We start from the raw sequence: 21967 nt of genomic DNA on the forward strand, positions 1-21967 counted from the left end.
CTTCTTGTAATGTTATGCCAAAGGTCCGAGTAAGAAAGGTCTTATAGAAAATCTCTGATTCCCCAGCACAAATCTTGAAAAAGCCGGTTCATAAACTACCAAAAAAAATGGATTTAAGCCTTTTTAGCATAATACTTTTTCACGAATTTGGACATAAGCACTTTTGGCAAAATTCTTAACTTGATCAGAATTAAAGATAAGCTAATTTTGAATATATAAATCGGTAGATCCCATCAAACTCTTTTGAACCATATGCTTAAACTAATTTTCGAATAAAAGTCGACTTTGGGCCATTTTTGCAAAACGCCCCGGATATTACCCCAAATAATTCAACATACACTTTAATTCAAAGATCACCTTTGTTTTATAAAGAAAAAAGGAAATCATACAAATTACGTTTTGCCAGTATTTGTTTTAGATAAAAACGCAGTACAAATCTGTCTCTTCCTTAGGTTTCAAAATCATTCAATCATAATGGTTTCTCCTTTCCTTTGCTTGTTATTTGTTTTAATTAGCTCAGCCTGGGCAGGTATGTCGATATTCTCTTACATTGACTTAGATAGAGCTTTACTATTTTGCTATTATTTGTTACTATTAATAGTTGAATAAAGGGACAAACTATGTTATAGGATTGATTTCTCCGATGAGATTGGATTCCGTTTCAGCATTCAATCCTGTTTTTTCTCATAAATTAATGAGAGTCGTATTCAGGATCATCGTTCAAGGAAGGTGGGGGTATTACAACAAGAATTCTATTTCGAGGAGTTACAATTAAAGGCCAGTTTTCCTAAATTTTACAAACAATTTATGAGTCAGAAAAATGTTCAGAATTAGTTACTGATATAACCAAGTATCGCTCCTCCTCCCATATCCAGTAAGATGACAGGTACAATTGAGTTATGTTTGTCGCTAAAATTTAAATTTTGAATATTGATTTTTTATTTGGTGACTAACTCTGCTCATTACTTTAATACTTCTTTTCTGGTGGATTACCCACTATTTTCAGCCTCCCCTCCCCACAGAAATACAAATATTTTTTTTTAATTAAAGAAAAAACTTTCCAAAGTTGAAGTTTTTCAAAGAAAAGTAAAGGCCATTTTAAAATCAAAATCAGAAGAAATAGAAACCTACAAATAACTAATGCTAAAAATTACCAGAAACTACTATTAAAGAATTAATGAAACCCAAAACGAACAGAAATTAAGCAAATAATCATAGCAAAAGAACATACGAGAGGTACTAATATAAATAAATAAATAAGTCTTAAAACGAGTAAAGCTTATATTGAATATGTAAATAAAGCTTAAATCAAAAAAAAATATTTTAATGTTGAAATATAAATGAGACCAAAAACGAACAGAAATTAAATAAACAATCAGTAAACAAACATATAATAGGTACTAATATAAATGAATAAAGAAATCTTAATGCGGGTGAATTTTAAATTGAATATACAAATTAAGCTTGAAACGAACAAAAATCACAGCAAACAAGAGTTTGGGTATTGCCTCCTTCTCTCACTGTAAAAGTCTTAAACTTACTGCGTTATTGGCACTTTACTCAAAATGAATAATATTATAAATATTTTCTTTTGTATTTTGTACATTATTAAACATAAACATATAAATTACAGTAAAACTAAATTTTGAACTCATCAGCTTTCAGCAATTAATATTATTATATATCAAATATTAAGTTTAATTTTACTAGTTCTTTCCAAGACTGGCTAAGACAAATATGGTTTCACTATATACAAGAGTTTGGATAGTAGCCCTTTCCCTAACCATAAAAGTGTAATGCCTACTACGTCATTGGCCCTTCAAAGAAAACGAATTATGTAACAAATATTTTTTTTCCAATTATTAAATCATTGAAAATGAAAATGAAAATTGCACTCGATATTAGTAGAATGCATACAATGGATACCACCACTGCTATAGGAAAACATTTCTACGACTGATATAGGAATCACAGTGCTATTTTATGGCTGCTTTACACCTTTTCGAACAGAGTGAGTAGCCCCTTACAGATTTGTATGAATTTTACGGGTTTATGTTCCACCCAATGCTTTTTGAGAGTATTGTGTTCCTAGGTACCTTTACAAGCAAAGCGAACGAACACGTTTTGAAACTATAGTTGAGATTGTATAATGCAACCAGACTATTTAATGAGGCAGCACCCATTTTTAGGGGCCAATCTACTCCATATACGATAACTTGATTAGTAATTTGATTCAAATATAGGGAGTGATTTTCATTGCAGTTCATATTAGTAAGAGAATTGAATTATGAGAGAAAAGTTTATTTAAGACAATATTAGTACAGAAAATGAGTAGAACATTTACACTATTGGAGCTTGATGGTGGAACAGGTAGCAGCAGCAATGATAGAAGAGCACCAAACGTGGCTGTGGAAATAATACGAGGATGTAGACTGAACATTGAATGGGACGAGATTTATGATAGATACGTGATATCATTAGGAAAATTAAAATGGAGAAGTAATTGTGTTGTAATACAAGACCTTATATTGCGTTCATAAATATATCCACGTCACGTATGTGCGCGATTGTTAAAAACGTTGCCGGGGGCAAGCAGACTCGATGACACGTGGTGTTGCAATCACACTCAATAAAACTGTTTCTAAACCGCAGGTATTTTTCTTTCTATAGCGGACAAGTGTAAATTTTTTTAGAGTGGAAAAAAAGAATCAAGGTTAGAATGAAGCTGATTGTGAGAGTGTAAAGAGTCTAAGAAATGGATACATTTATGAAGGAATAAATGATGGGGAATCTTGTGTTTATGGAAAAAAGTTTGATTCTAGATGATGATTTTCTAGAGTTGTCTATTCAAAGGAAGATATTTTCTCAGGGAATGCTTTTGATATAATTCAAACTGATTCTCTATCATTAGACTATTGCATGAAGCTTTTACGTTGTGGTCCAAATGCATTTACACAATTTATTGACATATTAATCACGACACAGAAAAATGATATTGTGGATATGCTTTTAAACACTAGTTTAGAAATTTAGGACTTTTTTTATGATAAAGATGGAGTTCAAGGATGATTTACTCCTCTCTCTCTCTCTCTATCTATCTCACTCTCTCTCATTCAATATTCTAATGGTAGCACAGCTAAATTCTAACGGTGAGAGTGTCAACACATGAAAAAATGCTCCATACATGTCCACGGTGCATGTACAAGCTGGACATCTGATCATCATGTCTAACGTGTACAATGATTAATGAGTATGATGAAAAGTAAAGACTATGCAACCTGTGTAAATTGCATAGAGGATATGCTGTACAAATTAAAGGTTGTAATTCCTGTCTTGAAGTAGTGTGTGATTCTCATCCTAGAGGGCACCTGTGCTTGAATTGTCACTATGATAAATGTAATCAGTGGGAGAAAACATGTCCTGTGTATGATTGGAAAGAGTCGTAGGCTTAACTTTCTTTTACTGCTCTGAGATTGCTATCATGACGGCCCTAGATTGCTCCAGGAGTAGGGGCCAGTACAATAATTCAACTTCTTCAACAATAAAAGATTTTGGTTTCAATGTCATCGTTGTGAAGACAATGGCTACTAGGATTATAAACCCGCTGATTTTTATTTGGCTGTGACGGAACGTGATTCGCCACTTGAGGACACTGTTTGTGACATTGAAACCGTTGTTGCACATCCATTTTAAAGCCACATAGCTGTACAACAATATTTTTCTTCGGCAGGAGGTCGGCAATAGGTTTTTGTTTTGAAGGTGACCAATGCAACCCCTCCATCTCGACCAAACATCTGTTGCGGGGACTCAAAGAGTCCCTAGACACAGGTCTATTGATGCATGGAAAAATAAAATCCTTTACTGAGTCGTGAAGCTCAACTGGTATCTCTCCATAAATTCCAAAAAACCATTCAACCGGCCCATTCTCCTCAACACAGTCAATACTGGGGAAATTGGAGGCTTCAGGGTCATTGAGCCATTTATAGTCATCGCAGGGTAGCGCATAATGGGACATGGCTGAGGGGTAGAGGGAATTCTTATCAAGGAACACTGCATCCGATTTTGTTCCCGTCTTCTCTCCAATTGGATCAGTTTCCAAGATACCATCTCCGTGAAAAACGTATCCACCCCTCATTGACCTTTCGATGAACAGGTGCAGATCGATGTCAATGATCAGTCCGATTTTTTCCCCGCTAATTTTTAGGATGACGTCCATTACCAGATGAGGAGATGAAAAATAATATCCTAAATCAAGATTAAATTCCTCATATATTTTGTCCGTATTTTTACAGATAATGTCTAACAGTAATAATCATAAGGATATATGCCCTTGACCGTCAACAAATCATATAAATCATTTGGAAATTGTTGCTTGATAAGGGGGAAAGCGTTGCAGCCGTCATCGTTTTTCTGCACTTGAATTAATTCACTCTAAGATTTGGGAAAAAACTGAAGGAATCTAAAAAGCGAATTTTATTCGTGTACTCAACGACGTCTTCAACATGTCTCCACAAAAATTCCAAAACAAGCAATTTTTCCGACGATTTCGGAATGATTTTGTAGGAAAAACTGTCTATGACCCATGCATCATCCACAGTTCCATTTCTTTGAAGATGTGCCATTTCTGGTAGCACATACTTCAGATCGTAGTTAGAGTTATGTATAAAAACCGGAAGAAAGAGTTACTGTTTAATTTTGAAATTACATGAATTGTGAGACCACCCCCGAAAGTTACTTTTCCCCGTTGAATTGGGGTCAATACGGTGATTATGATCCTGAACAGCGTCTTTTGGGGCAAGAGCACCCCTACAAACCCAACAAGTTGTCCTCTTTTCTAGTGCCCGTACACCAACTCCCCACATTGGGGAGTTGGTGTGACGCAATCGTGAAATTGCACCGTTTGCTGTTTTTACTAAACACACCAATAATTTCTCCATGCAACCCTCCTCATCCATAGTAAAAAAAACTCTTCCAATTGCATTTTATTGTTGGAATCGCGTCGGGCATGCGCCTAGGAACACGCAAGGAGTTTGTGTTCCTTGACTATATTCGGCCTTGATGTGTCCGATACCTCCAAGGGTCTTGATTCACAATCTAATGATACTTTATCAATCTGTAGCAGGGAATTTTGGAAGTTTTTAAATTGTAAAGTAGCTTTGTCCCCTGCCGGCAATTCTATTCTTTGATTGCCATGAAGTCTGCAATATCTCATGTGATCCGCGAATGTTCGTTCAGATCTAAATGAGGAAACTCACATGGGGCAATAGTGACATTCCCCATATTTTTTTGCCTTGGGATAAGAGTTGACTTATTGCCGTAACGGGGAAAAAATTACCATAGGAGTTTACATCTTTGGGAGGCTCATAGACAATCCAAACTCAATTTTTAACATTATCTACCAACGGTGTCCTAACTGAATATAAAACCCTTTTTATTTGGTTTCTTTCCCCCATTTACAAATTCTGTCTCGTACTGAAGAACAACCATCCCCAACCCGAGATTTTCGTTTGCTTTTTCAAATATGGTTATTTCTTTTAAGGACACCGGATACTTTCCCTCTAAACAATCAAAAGTTACTTTAGGGAAATTATTTCCACCATTACGTGCAAGTCTGTCGAGATTTTTCATTGTTGAATCATTTACAATGTTTTATGAGCTCCTGCTAAAAATGTATATTTAAAGTATTGCGGCCCCGTTTCAAATCTGAAACCTTGAAAGCCCCCTGTAGTCGACAAATCTGGGTGGCATTTTATTCGTTGACTACACGCCCCCTTAAAATAAAGTTCTTTTTAAATCTATTGAGATTCAGATCCATATATTCAATATATAAAATTATGGAATCGCTCAATTGTGGACTCGCTCCCCCTCTCGTTGAATGTGTCCAAAGTTGATATTAATTTATTAACCCAATTGAAAAATTTACCCTCAAATTCATTTAAACCGGGATAAAAATTTTGATTGACAGTTGAAAAATGAAAATGAAAAATGTCCCCTTTTGTAAATAAACTTTTTGATTGACTGATGCCTTAATCCCCCCTGACCCTCCCAATTCTGAATCTGAATCTCAATAAGTGCTTGAATTCGGTCGATGTAGGTATGAAGAATATTTACAGGATCTGTTAAAATGACACTCCCGTCAACGGAATTTATGTGGAGATATGTTGAAGACGACGTTGAGTACACGAATAAAATTCGCTCAAAGATTTGGGAAAAAAACTGACGGAATCTAAAAATCGAATTTTATTCGTGTACTCAACGTCGTCTGAAAACGTTTGTTGACACTTTTGTCAAGAAACGTTCTGAAGCGCAGAGAAAAGCCAAAAAGGAAATCTATAAGCTCATTTTAAATTCGGCTTTTGGTAAAATGTGCGAAAGTGTTCAAAATAGGAATCGTTGTGACGTCGTGACCGATCCCGAACGATGTGCTCGAGTTATTGCCGATCCAAATTGCACTTCCTTTATAATCATTGGCCTGGACATGGTACTATTGAATAGAAAAAAAGAAGCATTGTCCTGAATAAAAATATTACTGCAGGCAAGTCCGAAGGTGTACTTTATACTGACACACAACGAGGAAATCAAAAAACATTGCGAAGGAGTACCCACGTGCTATGTGGATAAAAATTTGGACATGGATGTTTATAGGAATTGTATTGTTGAAAATACAATTCCACGAGCGAAATTGTTGGCAATTCGTTCGTTAAACTACAGGAACTTCACTGTAAATAAAGAAAAAATTGCCATGAGTACCATTTCCGACATGATCTATGTTTGTCAAGACGGTGTGACTACCCTCCCCCTGGGGCACTATTTAACTTCCGACCGAGCCGAATGTGGAAGTCAAAGGGAAAGTCTCAGTTTGGGTAAAGTCCAACAAAATGAATTTCCCAAAAACTTGGGGGGGGGCCTTTGGTCGCCCGGCAGCCCGCCAGCGGGGGGGGGGGGGGTCGCCGCCACCAACAGTATCTTTTTTTTTACTTAGAGCAGATTTTTTTGTACTTTTGTAAATATACATTATGTTGCCTTCAAATTAAAAATGGTGTAAAAAAGTGATATTATTCTAAGTTTATTTTTCATTAAATGTTGTATTTTTTTACAAATAAAAAAAAGTATATTTGTTAGTGCTTTTTTTCTAGTGCATTTTTAAAATAAATGTTTTTGTTTTTTATTATAAATAAATTCTTAAGTGTATTTTTCTTGTTTAATGTGTTTTCTTATGTAATGTATTATTTGTAAAGTGCTGTTTTTAATGTCAATAATACAAGAAATATGATTCTTTATTGATTTTGTTCTTCTCATTATTCTTGAACGGACTAGTAGTAGTAGTAGGAGTAATAGGGAAATTATTCAGTCATTATACATCAATAGTCTGCAATTATGTTTTGATGATATTTGGAAGGAACATTCATCGATTTAAAACTAATGCTAGGTTATATCTTTGTGGATAATATATTTCCGGCAAAACAGAACTATCCTATGTAATAATGAAAATTTGTAATAGAACTTTTGCGGTAAAGCCAAAAAAATCTACTATTGTTACATTATTTTACAGGAGTTCTACGACAAGACAAAAACAATTACCATATCGATGTTGGTTTAGATACAGCTCTCGATGTGACTTTATGTTTTCCGCATTATTGAACCGAAATCTTCGCTGATTATTGACGATTCACCTGAACCTATTGAACGACAACTGTAGAAAGTACTAAAATTGTTCACTGTTTACTCTCGTCATGAACAGATTTCCGTTACTCTAGTTCTACACAATCTCTTTCATCAGAGCAAATGTATGCGAACACTGGCATTGAACTGCACCTACTATATTATCTACAGAGTTGTTCGTGATTCTAGCTCATTAATAACTCTCAATAAACAAATGCACCCCGGGCACCTAAAATTCTACTCTCAGCATACAATCAGGCAACTAATAAACCCTACGGCTATAAACTATTGGATCTTAATCAAAATACACCCGAGGATTTGCGTGCAGTCACATATATTTTTGACAATGAAATTACAGTATATCTCCCCGTGAACAGTAGAAAGACCTATTAGTTTCTATCATGACACTGAAGAAACTTCACGAAAATAGACATTTATTTTCAGTTCGAAGCACTTCAAAACTCCAACTTAAGAAACCCATACTCAAACATGGTATTGAAAATGATTTAATTAACCTAATATCTGAACTTTGTTTAAATTTGACCGAGGGTAATGTTCAACTGCCAGAAGTAGTTAAGCAGCAGGCAAAGCAACATCGTTCCATTTTACGTACATTGGCCTCTAAAAAGAAAGGAAAGAATTTTAAAAGGAAACGTCCTCTTCAGGCGGGTGGTAGCTTTTTCATGCTTTAATTACCGATAATTGCAGGACTTGTAAACACTTTTCTCTAGATAGCTAAACCCTATAAATTGACTCCAATAGAACTTGCTCTCTCACCCGTGGAAAACTTTGAATACAATCTGAGTGAATTCATTGACAACAAGAATATTGAGGATGATAAAAAAATGTTTTTACTTCAAGATGCACTTCGCGGAGTGGACAAACATAAGCCCTAGCGTGACAAGGCCAGTGGTATTGATCACAAAAAGGAACCTTCTTCTCAGGATTCTTCTGCTATAGCTGGTGCTGCAGCTTGAACGCAATTAAAGACGGAGTAATTGGATTCAATTGTGTCAAGTATTGTAAATCTAAGGCCCCACTCATATAGTTAACAAAGTAAACGACTCATAACATATCTCATGGAAAGTGGTCAAGCTTATATTCAAGTTGATATCAATGGGAAGGGGATTATAATTCAGGGCAAGAACTATAATCTACTTGATTTAATCTATGATATGGTTAAAAATCGTAAAGGACTATTATCATTTGACGCTCATTTATACAACTTTTTAAATACATTAAACTGCCCCAAAAGCCTTATTAGCAATAGGCAAATTCTAAAAAAATTAAATGAACATACACCTTCGTCGTCAACACCATTAAAATATGAACATGAAGAAGAAGAAGAAGATTTTAAATCAATCTTGGAAAATCCTAGCACACCTAGTGGAAACATTGATTTGACAATGAGGAGAAGGAGGAGGACACCATGGATAGCTAGACAAAAGCGAAGACGTATCAAGTCAATATCACCACCACTTCCACCACCAACAACTAGTATACAAAAGGGTAGCGCTACGTGTTGTGCTACGTTACCCTACGTGTTTACGTTCAAAATGGTTGAAGTTCTGAAATGTGTTTATGAAAATATTGGTGAAGTGGGAAGTTTAAGTTCCCCCACCACTCTTTCCAAAGTCACTGGTGTTCGCACTAAAAGTGTACAAGACTATCTACAAAATGAATCAAGTTACACTCTGCTTAGAAATCTTAGACTTCGTGCTAATCATTATCGAAAAACTAAAGCTTTTTTCCTATTGCATATAATGCAAGCAGATCTCTTAATTCTAGATGAGATCCAAAGACGTCAAAATACACCCTACAAGTACACTCTATTTGCAATCAGTTTTTTTAGTCGCTATGCATATACCATTCCGGTCAAAGAGAGGTGTTGAAGTTGCTCGGGCTATAGAAAGTATTCTCGAACAGGATTCATATAAAAAAATTCAAACGGATCGCGGTAGTGAATTTGTTAATCGCCATGTTGCAAAAGTACTAGCGAAATATAATACACTGCTCATTGATAGCCATACTCCTATAAAGGCAGGATTGGCCGAACGATTGATAAGAACTATTCGACTTTTAATTTCAAGATATTGTACAATGAAAAATACATCTGCTTTTATTCATGATTTAGATAAAATCATATTGATCTATAGTCAGCGACCTCATCGATCATTGTCTAATTAAATCTCGACAGAAGTTCATCATTCTGATCATGATACAATTGATACTTTTCTTAAACAATATCCCAATGAAACGATTGTCAAGAAAAAATTAAATGTTGGTGATACTGTACGAATTAATAGAACAACTAATTTTTTTGAAAAGGGAAATTGCTTGTGGTCCACCGAACTTTTTAAAGTGGCAAAAATCCTAGACACTAAACCCAAAACTTATCGTTTGTGCGATACCAAAGATGAAGAGATTCTCGGTGGTTTTTATGACTATGAACTACAAAAATTTAAAAATAATAGTGAAATCTATCAAATTGAAAAGATAATAAAGACTCGTACTCACAGGGGTAAGAAACAGTTACTTGTTCGGTGGCTAGGATACAACTCTGATTTAGATTCTTGGATCGGTTTTTAAGATATTGACAATGCCCAATGATTTCTACGTAACATTTATGTCCAACGTTTCCAGTCCTCTCTACAACGACTTGAATAAAACAAGTGATTTTTGGACGAAACTCTCCCCCGCCATCAAATTTGACGGTGCGTTTGAAGTGGCTCTTGTCGACTGTATTTTCAAAAATATCTATGACATCCTGAGAAAGGATCGTGTGTATTACATGAAAGTTATACGATTCGATTGGTCACTCTTTGTCAAGTATGAGTGGGCTGAAGCACTTAAATCTAGTGAATATCCACTTGTCAAATTGAAATACATTGAATATGATAGTATGACAGATTTCTGTCGTACAATCAATAGAAAAATCTCATATCGTAGGAATGCTAAATTCCATTCGAATTATTCAATGGAACACGATAGGATTTACATTACCTCACCTGTTGACACTGAAATAATTCATCTCAATGATAATTTGAGAGACGTTCTTGGCTTTACACAGAATACGATCAATGGGAAAAACGCTGGCACTGTTAACGGGATGGATCAAGTTATTTTTGCTGATTATCCACCTGGTCTTGCCTCGGACTCTTGCATATTTCTAGATGCATCCTTTGTGGAAACATCGAGAGTTGGTAATTCAAATGTCCCCCTCTTACGTGTTCTTGAGCTAAAACAAATCATGAACTTGTTCATCAGTATAATATAAAGCATCTTCAGTATGTTCCTGTAAACACTTCGTATTTGGAATTCTGTCAGTTAACACTAAGAAGTGAATTGGGTGATCCTCTAGCAATAACAAAAGGCTTAGCAGGAATTATATGTCATTTTCGACCTATTGTCGGCGACACCACTAGCACCACCTAAAATGAACAATAGAAGAATTCCATTTGTCTGTCCTGATATCAATTGCTATGTTGGTGCTCTGAGTCCACGTCAAATAGGTCATGGATTGGCCTACTACAATGGGCGTACTACAATATCTGGCTTTGGTCTTGTTAGCTGGTTTGCTAGGTTATTTCGTTCTGCACTACCCCTTGCCAGAAAATATCTTCTACCTGCTACATCAAATTTTGCTGCCTCAACACTACAGGACTGGGGGGGGGTAAGAATTTCAACGAGAGTGTTAAGGAAAATATTAGATCTTCAGCAAGACCCATTGGTGAGCAATTAAAATCTCAGCAAATTGGGAAGGGGTTGAAAAGGATGTGTACGAGTTATTCACTCATCAGTCTGTACCCAGGCGGGAAGCGAAGGACATCAAGAAGGACTTTGAGGAACAAAACGACGAAGACCAATAAGCAGAAAAGAAAAAGATTGTTAGATCAAAGAAGCATTTCTTCTCTTAAGATGACTTATCTCCCCCACAAGGAATCACATCCATCAATCAGTTCCTCATTGAGTCTGTTCAATGCTGATAATGTTGATGTTAGTGTCAAGTATGGCTACTATGAACATTTTCATCCCCAGCAACCCCTCTCGGAAAATATATACTTTCAAATATTTTCCAATGAAGACTATTTCATTGATTTGTCATCAACATTTATTGATTTAAATGTTGCGGTGAAGAAAAAGTCAGATAATACAACTCCAACTGCTGCCGATGGTCTCTCCTACGAAAACTGTATTCTACACAACCTGTTCAAATAAATTAATGTATTTATTAATGGAACATTGGTGAGCACTAATAATAATTTATCCAACTATGCAAGCTATATACAATTTATGATGATGACACCAAAGCCATATAAGGAGTTGAGAGGACAGTCATTGCGCTATGAATATCGATCAGGTGTTGCTTCTGACGGTTAGCTGACTACTGCAGTGACCCAGGAGTATCATTTAGTTGGAAAATTAAATCATGAGATATTCAATATATCCCAATGGTTACCCCCCAATGTCAAGATTGACATAAAGCTAAAACTAGCCCCGTCGAATTTCATTTTGAGAAAAACACTTCCCGCAGCAACCGATGCAAGTGTCATTATCACATCGGCAATTCTTCATGTCCGAAAACAACAGGTCATGAGCTCTGTTGTATTGGCAGTGGAAAGCTAAGAGCCAATGACAACAACATTAAACTTCTTGTCCCCCATGCGATCACAAATCAACGTCACATTGCCAACGGGTCTCGTAGCTATGCCGATTCATCATTTATTAATGAAGAAATCCCACCAAAACTTGATTTTGCCTTTGTGAAGAGTGGCAGTGCCGTTGGATCCTGGACTGAATCCCCCCATGATTTTAATTTTTTCAGTCTATCTAGCCTTGTGTGAAAAGTGAATGGTATTCCACTGTACACTCTATCATTTTACAAAAAATCCTATAGAACTCTGTATGAGTTGACCATGCAATCCCTATATCATTACTCCCAACTATTTGGGACCATTTCGGGGACCCAGGATATGAGCATAGCACAAACAGGGAATGTAAGTTTAGAGTGTACATTTGCCGATGCTTTGACTGAGAGTATCACGCTAATATCAGTGAGTCAATTTGAAACCTATTGGGAAATTACACCCGACGGCAGTGTTCTACTAGACCTAGCACCTTGAACACAAATCAAATAATCAACGTATTTAGTATGGATCCATACATGTCCCAGTACAAGTCCTATTGCATACCATCAGACTTCATTGAAAAAATTCCAAGTGTTAACAATACCATAATCATTGCTAATAGCAGTCCATCGATTTTGAAGACAGGCCATTGGCTATGCATCTTTCAAACAGCGAAGAATATTGAATTCTTTGATCCTCTTGGCCTATCGTATAAATTCTACACTCCACACATCAGCAACTTTATTGAGAGCCGTGGCAAAACTATTATTCAAAATCAAAGGAGAGTACAGGATTTAACGACTAAGACATGTGGCTTTCATACTTTACTCTTTTTCATGTTCAGATGTCATGGCTATACGTACAAGCAGTTTCTTGACATCTACGTTGACTTTCCTCGATTGACCGACTTTCTAGTGGAAAATTTACTTACAAGCGTGTTTAATATTGATTTTAGTGCCCTACGAATAAAATGATCTAAAAATGTATGTGAAATTGTTTATTAATAAATATGATGTATGTACATGATAAAAACGAATTTTCTACCCTTTAGATTTCATCTTCTTCTAGGTATAGATATTTGTCAAGAATAACTAATTCAGGTAGATTATCTGAATTCACAGTATACTGATCCTGATGTGCTGCAATGTCAGGTACACATTTTCTACAGTAGAGTGTAACTTCACTCTTGTCATATCTCTTTGTATAGTCAATGATACTATTCTCATTCATTTTATAGAATTCGCATGTTTCAATTTGCCTATTTGAAGCAATTTCACAAAAAGTGTCCTCAAGTGAAGAATCAAATTCTGTCACAGCCAAATAAAAATCAGTGGGCTTATAATCATAGTAGCCATTGTCTTCACAACAATGACGTAGAAACCAAATTCTTTTGTTGTTCCAACAGTTGAATCGCTGACCTAGCTCCTCCTCCCAGAACAATCTAAAACTACGACGATACCAATCTCTTAGCAATAAACTAAAATTACGCTTAGGATTCTTTCCAATCATACCAGGATATGTATTCTCCAACTGATTACATTTATCATAGTGACAATTCACTATGAGCATAGGTGCCCTCTAGGATGAGAGTCACAAACCACTTCAAGACAGGAATTACAACCTTTAATTTGTATAGAATATCCTCTATGCAATTTGTACGGGTTGCATAATCTGCACGTTTCATCATACTCATCAATCATTGCACAATTCTCACATGATGACCAGCTGCCCAGTGTGTACATGCATAGTGGACATGTATGGAACATTTTTTCATGTGTTGACACTCTCACCAACAAATGAAACTGAGCTACCAACAAAAAATTTAATGGGATAGAGAGAGAGAGAGAGGAGGAACTCATCCTTGAACTCCATCTTTCTCATGAAAAAAAGTCCTAAATTCCTAAAATAGTCTTTAAAAGCATATCCACAATATCATTTTGATGTGTCTATAAATTGTGTAAATACATTTGGACCACAACTTAAAAGCTTCATGCAATAGTCTAATGATGGAGAATCAGTTTTCATTATATCAATAAGCATTCCTTGAGAAAATTTCTTCCTTTGAATAGATAACTCCAGAAAATCATCATCTAGAATCATACGTTTTTCGATAAACACAAGATTCCCCATGATTCGCTCTATCTTAAATCTATCTATTTTTTAGAGTCCTAACACTCCACAACCAACTTCAGTCTAACCTGGTTTCTTTTTTTTCTACTTTAAAAAATATACACTTGTCTACTATAAAATGAAAAAATATCTTTGATTTAGAATCAGTATTATTTAGCATAATTAAAACAATAATAATCACTGATTCTATTTTTTTTCGTCTATAGATTTCACTAGTGCATCTAATGCTGCCTAGAATCTATGTATGGGCATAATATTCAGTCTCACAGCAAAGCATAATAGCTTCTCCATTTTAAATTTGCTTGATGATATCACGTATGTACCATACATATCGTCCCATTCAAGGCTTAGTCTACATCATCGTGTTATTTCCACAGCCACGTTTGGTACTCTTGTATCATTTCTGCAGCTACCTGTTCCACCATGAAGCTCCAATAGTGTAAACCTTCCACTAATTTTCTTTGCTAATATCTTCTCAAATAAACTATTCTCTCCGAATTTGATTCTCTTAATCATCTGAACTGCTATGATAATCACTCTTTTTATTCGAGTTCGATTACAAACCAGTTTACCGTATTAGGAATAGCCTCCACTCTCTCTGATTGCCCCCCCCCCCAAAAAAATGGGTGGTGCCTCATAAACCAGTCTGGTTGCATTATACAATCTCAACCATAGTTTCAAAACATGTACGATCGCTTTGCTTGGAAAGGTACCAAGGAACATAATGTCCCCAAATAGCATGGGAAGGAACATAATGTACTAGAATCCATACGACATTGTGAGGGGATACTCACTCTCTTTGAAAAGGTGTAGAGCATCCATAGAATAGGCCTGTGGCTCCTATAGCAGTCTTAGAAATGTTTTCTATAGCAGCGGTGGTATCCATTATAAGCATTCTACTGATATTTCAAAAATTAATACCATAATATATCAAATATTCAGTTTTATTTTATTTGTAATTTCCGAGACTGTTCAAGACACTGATGGTTGTTAGTAAAGTGCCAAATATGCCGTAGGCTTAAAACTTTTACAGTGAGAAAAAGAGACAATACCCAAACTCTTCTTTATAGTGATTTTTTTTCAAGCTTGATTTTATATTAAATTTAAGTTTCACTCGTTTTAAGATTTCCTTATACATTTATATTAGTGCCTTTTGCAAGTTTGTTTGCTACGATTGTTCATTTAATTTCTGTTCTTTTGGGTTTAATTCATACTTCAATAGGAAAAATTTTTGTTCTTGATTTGCTTGGTTTGCCGTTTTCAGCTTCATTTTCATATTCAATTTAAGCTTTACTCGTTTTAAGACTTATTTATTCATTTATATTAGTACCTGTTGTAATTTCTTTTGCTATGATTGTTTATTTATATTTCTTTTTGAGTTTAAGTAATTGTACGTTTCTATTTCTTCTGATCTTAAGTTTAATGTGGCCTTTACTCTTCTTTGAAAAATTCAACTTCGGAAATTTTTTTTTAATTAGTTTCTGCTTGTTTTTGATTGTAAAAGTTCTAAGTTTTTCAAATTCCCTATTTCAATATATTTTTTTATTCCAGAATAAAAATATATATTTCTGGAAACAATCTTGGGAAGAACCAATAAAATTAAACTGAAAATTTGATATATAATTAAATTAATTTCTGAAAGCTAATCATCTAAAGATTTTGTTTCCCGGGATATTCATTTTAATTTAAATATTGTTACAAGTACAAAAGAAAATATTTGTTTCAGCAAATATAATTCGTTTTCAGCAGAGCTCCAAATACGCAGTAGACTTTTCTGGTTTTGCCGTTAGGGAAACGGACAGTAACCAAACTCTTGTTTGTAGTGAAAACTATAGGTGTCTTGAACAATCTTGGAAATAACTAATAAAATTAGACTAAATTTCAATGATTTTTGGAATAAAGTATCGTTGACAATTGTTTGTTTTTGGGGGGTGGGCGGATGGGGCCAGGGGGTCAGGCTATAAAAGAAGTGCCATGAGTCAGCTCTCATAATTTGTACAATAAAATGTCGTTAATCAAGGTGTTTTTATGGAGGGGGGAGGACGTGGAGGAAGGGCCAGAGGTAAGCTTTGAAGATTTTTGAAACAAAACATAGCAATAACTTTTTTTGGGAGTCGGGGTTGGAACATGAAGGGCAAGCCAGGAGATTGTTCCCATGATTTTTGGAATATATTATCTTAATTTTTTGTTTGGGGGGGGGGGGCATCGAGCCGAAGAGGGAGGGCTAGGGTTCAGCCCCCATTATTTTTGGAATAAAATATTATTAAAAAGTTTTTTTTGGGTGGGGGTCAGGCCATGGAGAGAGGACCAGGAGTTTGCCTTTGTTTTCCGTCATATAGATGTCTAGACGGATTTCCTAGAATCCAAGTGTTTCAATTTCTTGAAATATGGTCGGGATAATACACAAGTTCGAATAATAGAGAAATTAATAGGGTGAGCTCCTCGCACCTGTATAATGCAATCATCAGTTCTATTAAAGGGAAAACACTTGCCAAGAGTCCCACGACACACCCCTCTGGACTCTAATGACGTCAAAAGACTTACCCTGTTTAAAACGCTCAGGTGTATTATGCATGACACGATTTTATGTAGCCCAATCTCAGGAACCCATTGGGGACCCCCGCTTATAACATAACGAGAACACACACCTTACGTAATTATTGTGCAACACTGTCATGTAATACTTATTTTTTGACATTTTATTTTTCACCCGAAACGGACAACGTTTTTTTTTCTTGGACTTAATGGCAGCACACACTTTATGAAGGTCACATAATGATTGCGCAACCATCACTGCCAGATAATACCGTTTTAACATTTTTCGCCAAAAACCCTCAACACATTTTTCTTCCTTTTAACTTAATGGCATTTTATTTTTCGTCCGAAACGATCAACATATTTTTCTTTCTTCATTCTTTAGTTGTTGTTTTTCTATAGTTCTTGATCCCGCCAGGAGTTGAGAGGTAAATTTTCTTCCAACTGATTTGCGGCCTAAGCAGGAGGACTAAAAAGCCATTCCCTATATTTTGTATTAGAGAAATACTTTCAGTAAATAACAAAATCCTCTTGACGTCACAGGATGTTCCCTAGCAAGTTTCATTGTTTTTCAAGCACCTGCAACATTTGACACGAAGCCGGGAGAGTCGTGCGGCATTTTTCAGTCATTTCATAATAAAAATCACGCATTAAATCCATTGTTTCATGCTTTTACAACCCAACCCTGCGTAATACACCATCTCAGTTCCCCTTATGTGCCACAATATTATTGACCCCCTGGCACTGACTGACAGCTCATCCTCATACCTAAGATATTTTAAGACGTTTCTAGCTAAAAATCAAACATTAAATCCAATATGTTTTTAAGACCCAACCCTCCATAATGCACTATTTTAATTCCCATCCTGTGCCGCGCTATTACTGGGACCCCTCAAAACTTTCTGACACCCCATCTTCATTCCTAAGACATTCTCAGAAATTTCAAGCTAAAAATCACACATTAAATCCATTAATTCATGTTTTTGCAACCCAACCCTCCGTAATACACCATCTCAATTCCCATCCTGTGCCACACTATTGCTGGGATAACCCCTGAGACTCTCCAACACCTCTTCCCAATACAAAAGATATTTTCAGTAATTTCTTGGTAAAAACTCTTCATTCAATCAATTGATTCATGTCTTTGCAGCCCAACCATATCATGACCCCCCCACCCCGCAAAACACTCCACACAAACATGACATTACACCTCCTCCATCATCTGTGTGGTCTCACTCCCCCACCCATAGGACATTTTAAACCTTTTTCGCTCCGAAAATAAGTTAGAGAATTGTATTAAACACTACATATTTGAAAACAGAGAAGTCCCCTCCATTTCTTCAAAAGTGTTTGATACTCTAAGCATTTTACCCCACAATGCAACACTATTACTGCTCTGTGACACCCCTCTGACATCGCCCCCATCTCCCCCAAAACACTTTTGAAACATTTCTTGTTAAAAGTTTTACTTCAACCCATTCATTCGAGTTTTCACAATCAATTCACGCCACATCACCACACTATTACTACTTTCTAGCACCCCTACGACACCTGATTTCTACAGCCTGCTTTTGATTTTTATGCATTTGCCAGGGTTTCATTGTTCTGGTAATGATTGTTTAGAAGTTGACCATGATTTTTACACTTTGATCATAATTTCGATTGTATTGTCTTGATTTCTATGGCTTGGTCTGGAGCTCTAGGGTTGACTGTAGTCTTACATTACAACATCCAAGGTCTTACAAGTCTTACACTTCAACGAAAAGAAAAATCCAAAATGAACTTTGAAACATCAACAGAATATAACAGTAACAAGATAAACCACTACACAACCCAACAAAAATATTCCAGGTCTTAAATTTCAAGAAAAAAAAATCCAAAATTAATATTGAGACATTAACAGAATGTAACATTGACAAGATAAACCCGGACAGAACACTAAAAAAATATTCCAAGTTTTACATTTCAATGACAAAATTCCAAATGAACTTTGAAATATCTATAGAATGGAACAGTAGCAAGGTAAACTAAGACACAACACTCCAAAAATATTTCAAGTCTTACATTTCAAAGAAAAAAAAATTCAAAATAAACTTTGAAACGTCAACAGAATGTAGCAGTGACATGTTAAACCACGACAAAACCCTATAAAATATCCCAAGTCTTGTATTTCAAGGAAAAGAATTCCAAATGAACTTTGAAACATCAACAGAATGTAACAGTGACAAGGTAAACCACGATAAAACAGTACAAAAATATTCCAAGTCTTACAGTTCAATGAAAAAAATTCAAAACGATTTTTGAAACATCTACAGAATGTAACAATGACAAGGTAAACCACGACACAACACTATAAAAAATTCCAAGTCTTACATTTCAAACAAAAAAAAATCCAAAATTAACTTTGAAAGATCAACAGAATGTAGCAGTGACAACGTAAACCATGACACAACGCTAGTAAAATATTCCAAGTCTTTTTTTTCAACAAAAAAATTCTAAAATGAACTTTGAAAAATCAACAGAATGTAACAGTGATAAGGTAAACCACGGCCAAACAGGAACCAATTGATTTAATGCGTGATTTTTATTATGAAATAACTGAAAAATGCCTTGGGGGAGATGTGGCAATGTCAAAGGGGCTGCTTTATGCCATCCATAGTTTGCCAAGGTGGTGTGCATTGCCATGGACTAGAATACTCTAGAGCTTAAGGATAAGGCGGAAGGCGTTAAATGAATTTTTCAGTAGAGGGGCACTGAAATCTAGCAATTACTCAAAAACGCTGTATTTCCGTTAATGGATCTCTGAAGTACCTTAATTATGCCTAAGAAATTGCACTTAATATCAAAGCCCCCTCCTCTATAACTACTTGCCTGGATCCCCATCACCTTTCTATAATCTATTAATCTTTTGTATATATTACGATAAGCCTCTTTTCACCCTTTAATTTTGCCGTTTTTTTTTAACTGCTCATTTCTGTGTTTTTAATATTGTTTGAAATAATAAAACCTTTATTTAAAAAGTCTCTGTTTTTGTTATTTATTGTTTAGCACGAATAAAGCATGTATTTCCCCTTTGTCGATATAAATACCTTGCCAGCTATTGCTTCTGAAAAATCAAAACTCACCCGGCTTCGTGTCAAATGTTGCAAGTGCATAGAAAAACAATAGCACTTGCTAGGGAGTACCTGTGACGTCAAGGGGATTGTATTATTTACTGAAAATATTTCTCTAATACAATATATTGGAAATGGCTTGTTAGTCCTCCCAGTTAGGGTGCAAATCAGTTGAAAGAAAATTGACCTTTCAAGTCCTGGTGGGTTCATGAACTATAGAAAAAAAAGAAATAACTAAAGAATGAAAGAAAGAAAAATGTGCTGAGCATTTCAGACGAAAAACAAAATGTCATTAAGCTAAAAGGAAGAAAAAAGTGTTGAGCGTTTTGGGCGAAAAATGTCAAAAAGGTATTATCAGGTGATGATGGTTGCGCAATCATTAAGTGATCCTACATAAAGTGTGTGCCACCATTAAGTTGAAGAAAAAAAAACGTTGTACGTTTCGGGCCAAAAATAAAATATAAAAAAATAAATATTTCGTGAAGGTTTTGCACAATCATTACTTAAGGTGTGTGCTCTCATTACGTTATAGGCGTGGGCTCCCCCATGGGTTCCTGAGATAGGACTACATAAAATTGCGTCATGCATAATACACCTGAGCGTTTGAAACGAGACAAGTCGTGTGACGCCATTGGAGTCAAGAGGGGTTTGTCGTAGAAATCTTGACAAGTGTGTTCCCTTTAAGAGAACTGGTGACTGCGGTGTACAGGTGCGAGGAGCTTCTCCTATTTCTTTCCTAATATTTGAACTTGTGTAATATCCTTACCATATTCCAAGTAATGGAAACACCTGGATTCTAGGAAATTCGTCTAGACATCTATATGGGGGAAAACAAGATGGGAATTTTGCCTAGAAACAGGGCATGTGCTCGGAATCTTGCCAGCCGTCCACTAGAAACATAGATGCCGTGACGTCAGAGGGGTCCGGTAGATATACAATGCTATTTTCCCTGTGGATGCTTCGACGGCAGAGGGCTCCGGTAGAAATCCAATGCTATTTTCTCTTTGTATGCTGTGACGTCAGAGGGCTCCGGTTGAAATCTGGGGAGGGCCCCTGTAGAATAGATTGACACCCCATTACTAACTCCCAACATTTTTGGAATAAAATATCGTGTATAAGTTGTTTTATTAGAGTGGAGGGGGTGAGGGTTTGGACCATAAATAAAAGACAAGGGCCAGCTCCTACTACTTATCACTGTTAATTTTGTTGGGGGGTAGGGATCGGGCCATGGAGGGCCAGGGGTGAGTTCCCACAGTTTTTGGAATAAAATTTCGTCAGTTTTTTTTAGGGGGCTGAGCAATGGAAGGAGGGCCGGAGGTGAGCTCCCATGTTTTTGAAATAAAATGTAGTTAATATTTTTTTTGGGTGGGGGTCAGCAAATTGAGGGAGGACCAGGGATCAACATCAATTTATTTGAAAAAAATACCGTTAATAACTTTTTTATTGGAGTTCAGGCTTCGGGACGAGGGCCAGGGGTCAGCTTCCCTAATTTTTGGGATTAAATATCGTTGATAAGTTGTTTCTTTTTTAGGGGGGGTTCAGGCCATAGAGGATGGACCAGAAGTCAGCTCCCATTATATTTGAAATGATGAATCGTTAATAAGTTTTTTCGAGGGGAGGTTGGGCCATGGAAGTTGAGCATAAATTGTTTTTTTGGGTGGAGGGGGGGGGGGGTAGAATCGAACCATGGAGGAAGGGACAATGCTAGCTTTCATTATTTATCAATACTACGTTTATTCTAGGGTAATAGAGATCGGGCAATCGAGGGCCAGAGGTTAGCTCCAATAAGCTTTGGAATAAAATACCGTAAATATTTAATTTTTTTTAGTTTGTGGTGGGATCAGGTTTATCTGATTTTTGAACTATTTTAAAAACCCACGCATAAAAATCTTATATGCC

At 35.9% G+C, this 21967-nt stretch overlaps 1 protein-coding gene across 1 annotated transcript in view; it reads left to right on the forward strand.

Annotated features, from left to right (window-relative positions):
• Positions 1-460: 460 nt before the first annotated feature.
• LOC148953768 (C-type lectin domain-containing protein 161-like) overlaps positions 461-21967 on the forward strand; it is a 47838-nt gene continuing 26331 nt past the window's right edge. Inside the window, exon 1 of the mRNA XM_089086808.1 lies at positions 461-529. Within this exon, the coding sequence (XP_088942934.1) occupies positions 475-529 (55 nt within the window). The 5' untranslated portion in view covers positions 461-474. The remainder of the gene's footprint in view (positions 530-21967) is intronic.

This window comes from Artemia sp. Qi Xiang Cuo, chromosome 3, assembly GCF_049724085.1.
Source record: "Artemia sp. Qi Xiang Cuo chromosome 3, ASM4972408v1, whole genome shotgun sequence".
NCBI classification, from domain to species: domain Eukaryota; kingdom Metazoa; phylum Arthropoda; class Branchiopoda; order Anostraca; family Artemiidae; genus Artemia; species Artemia sp. Qi Xiang Cuo.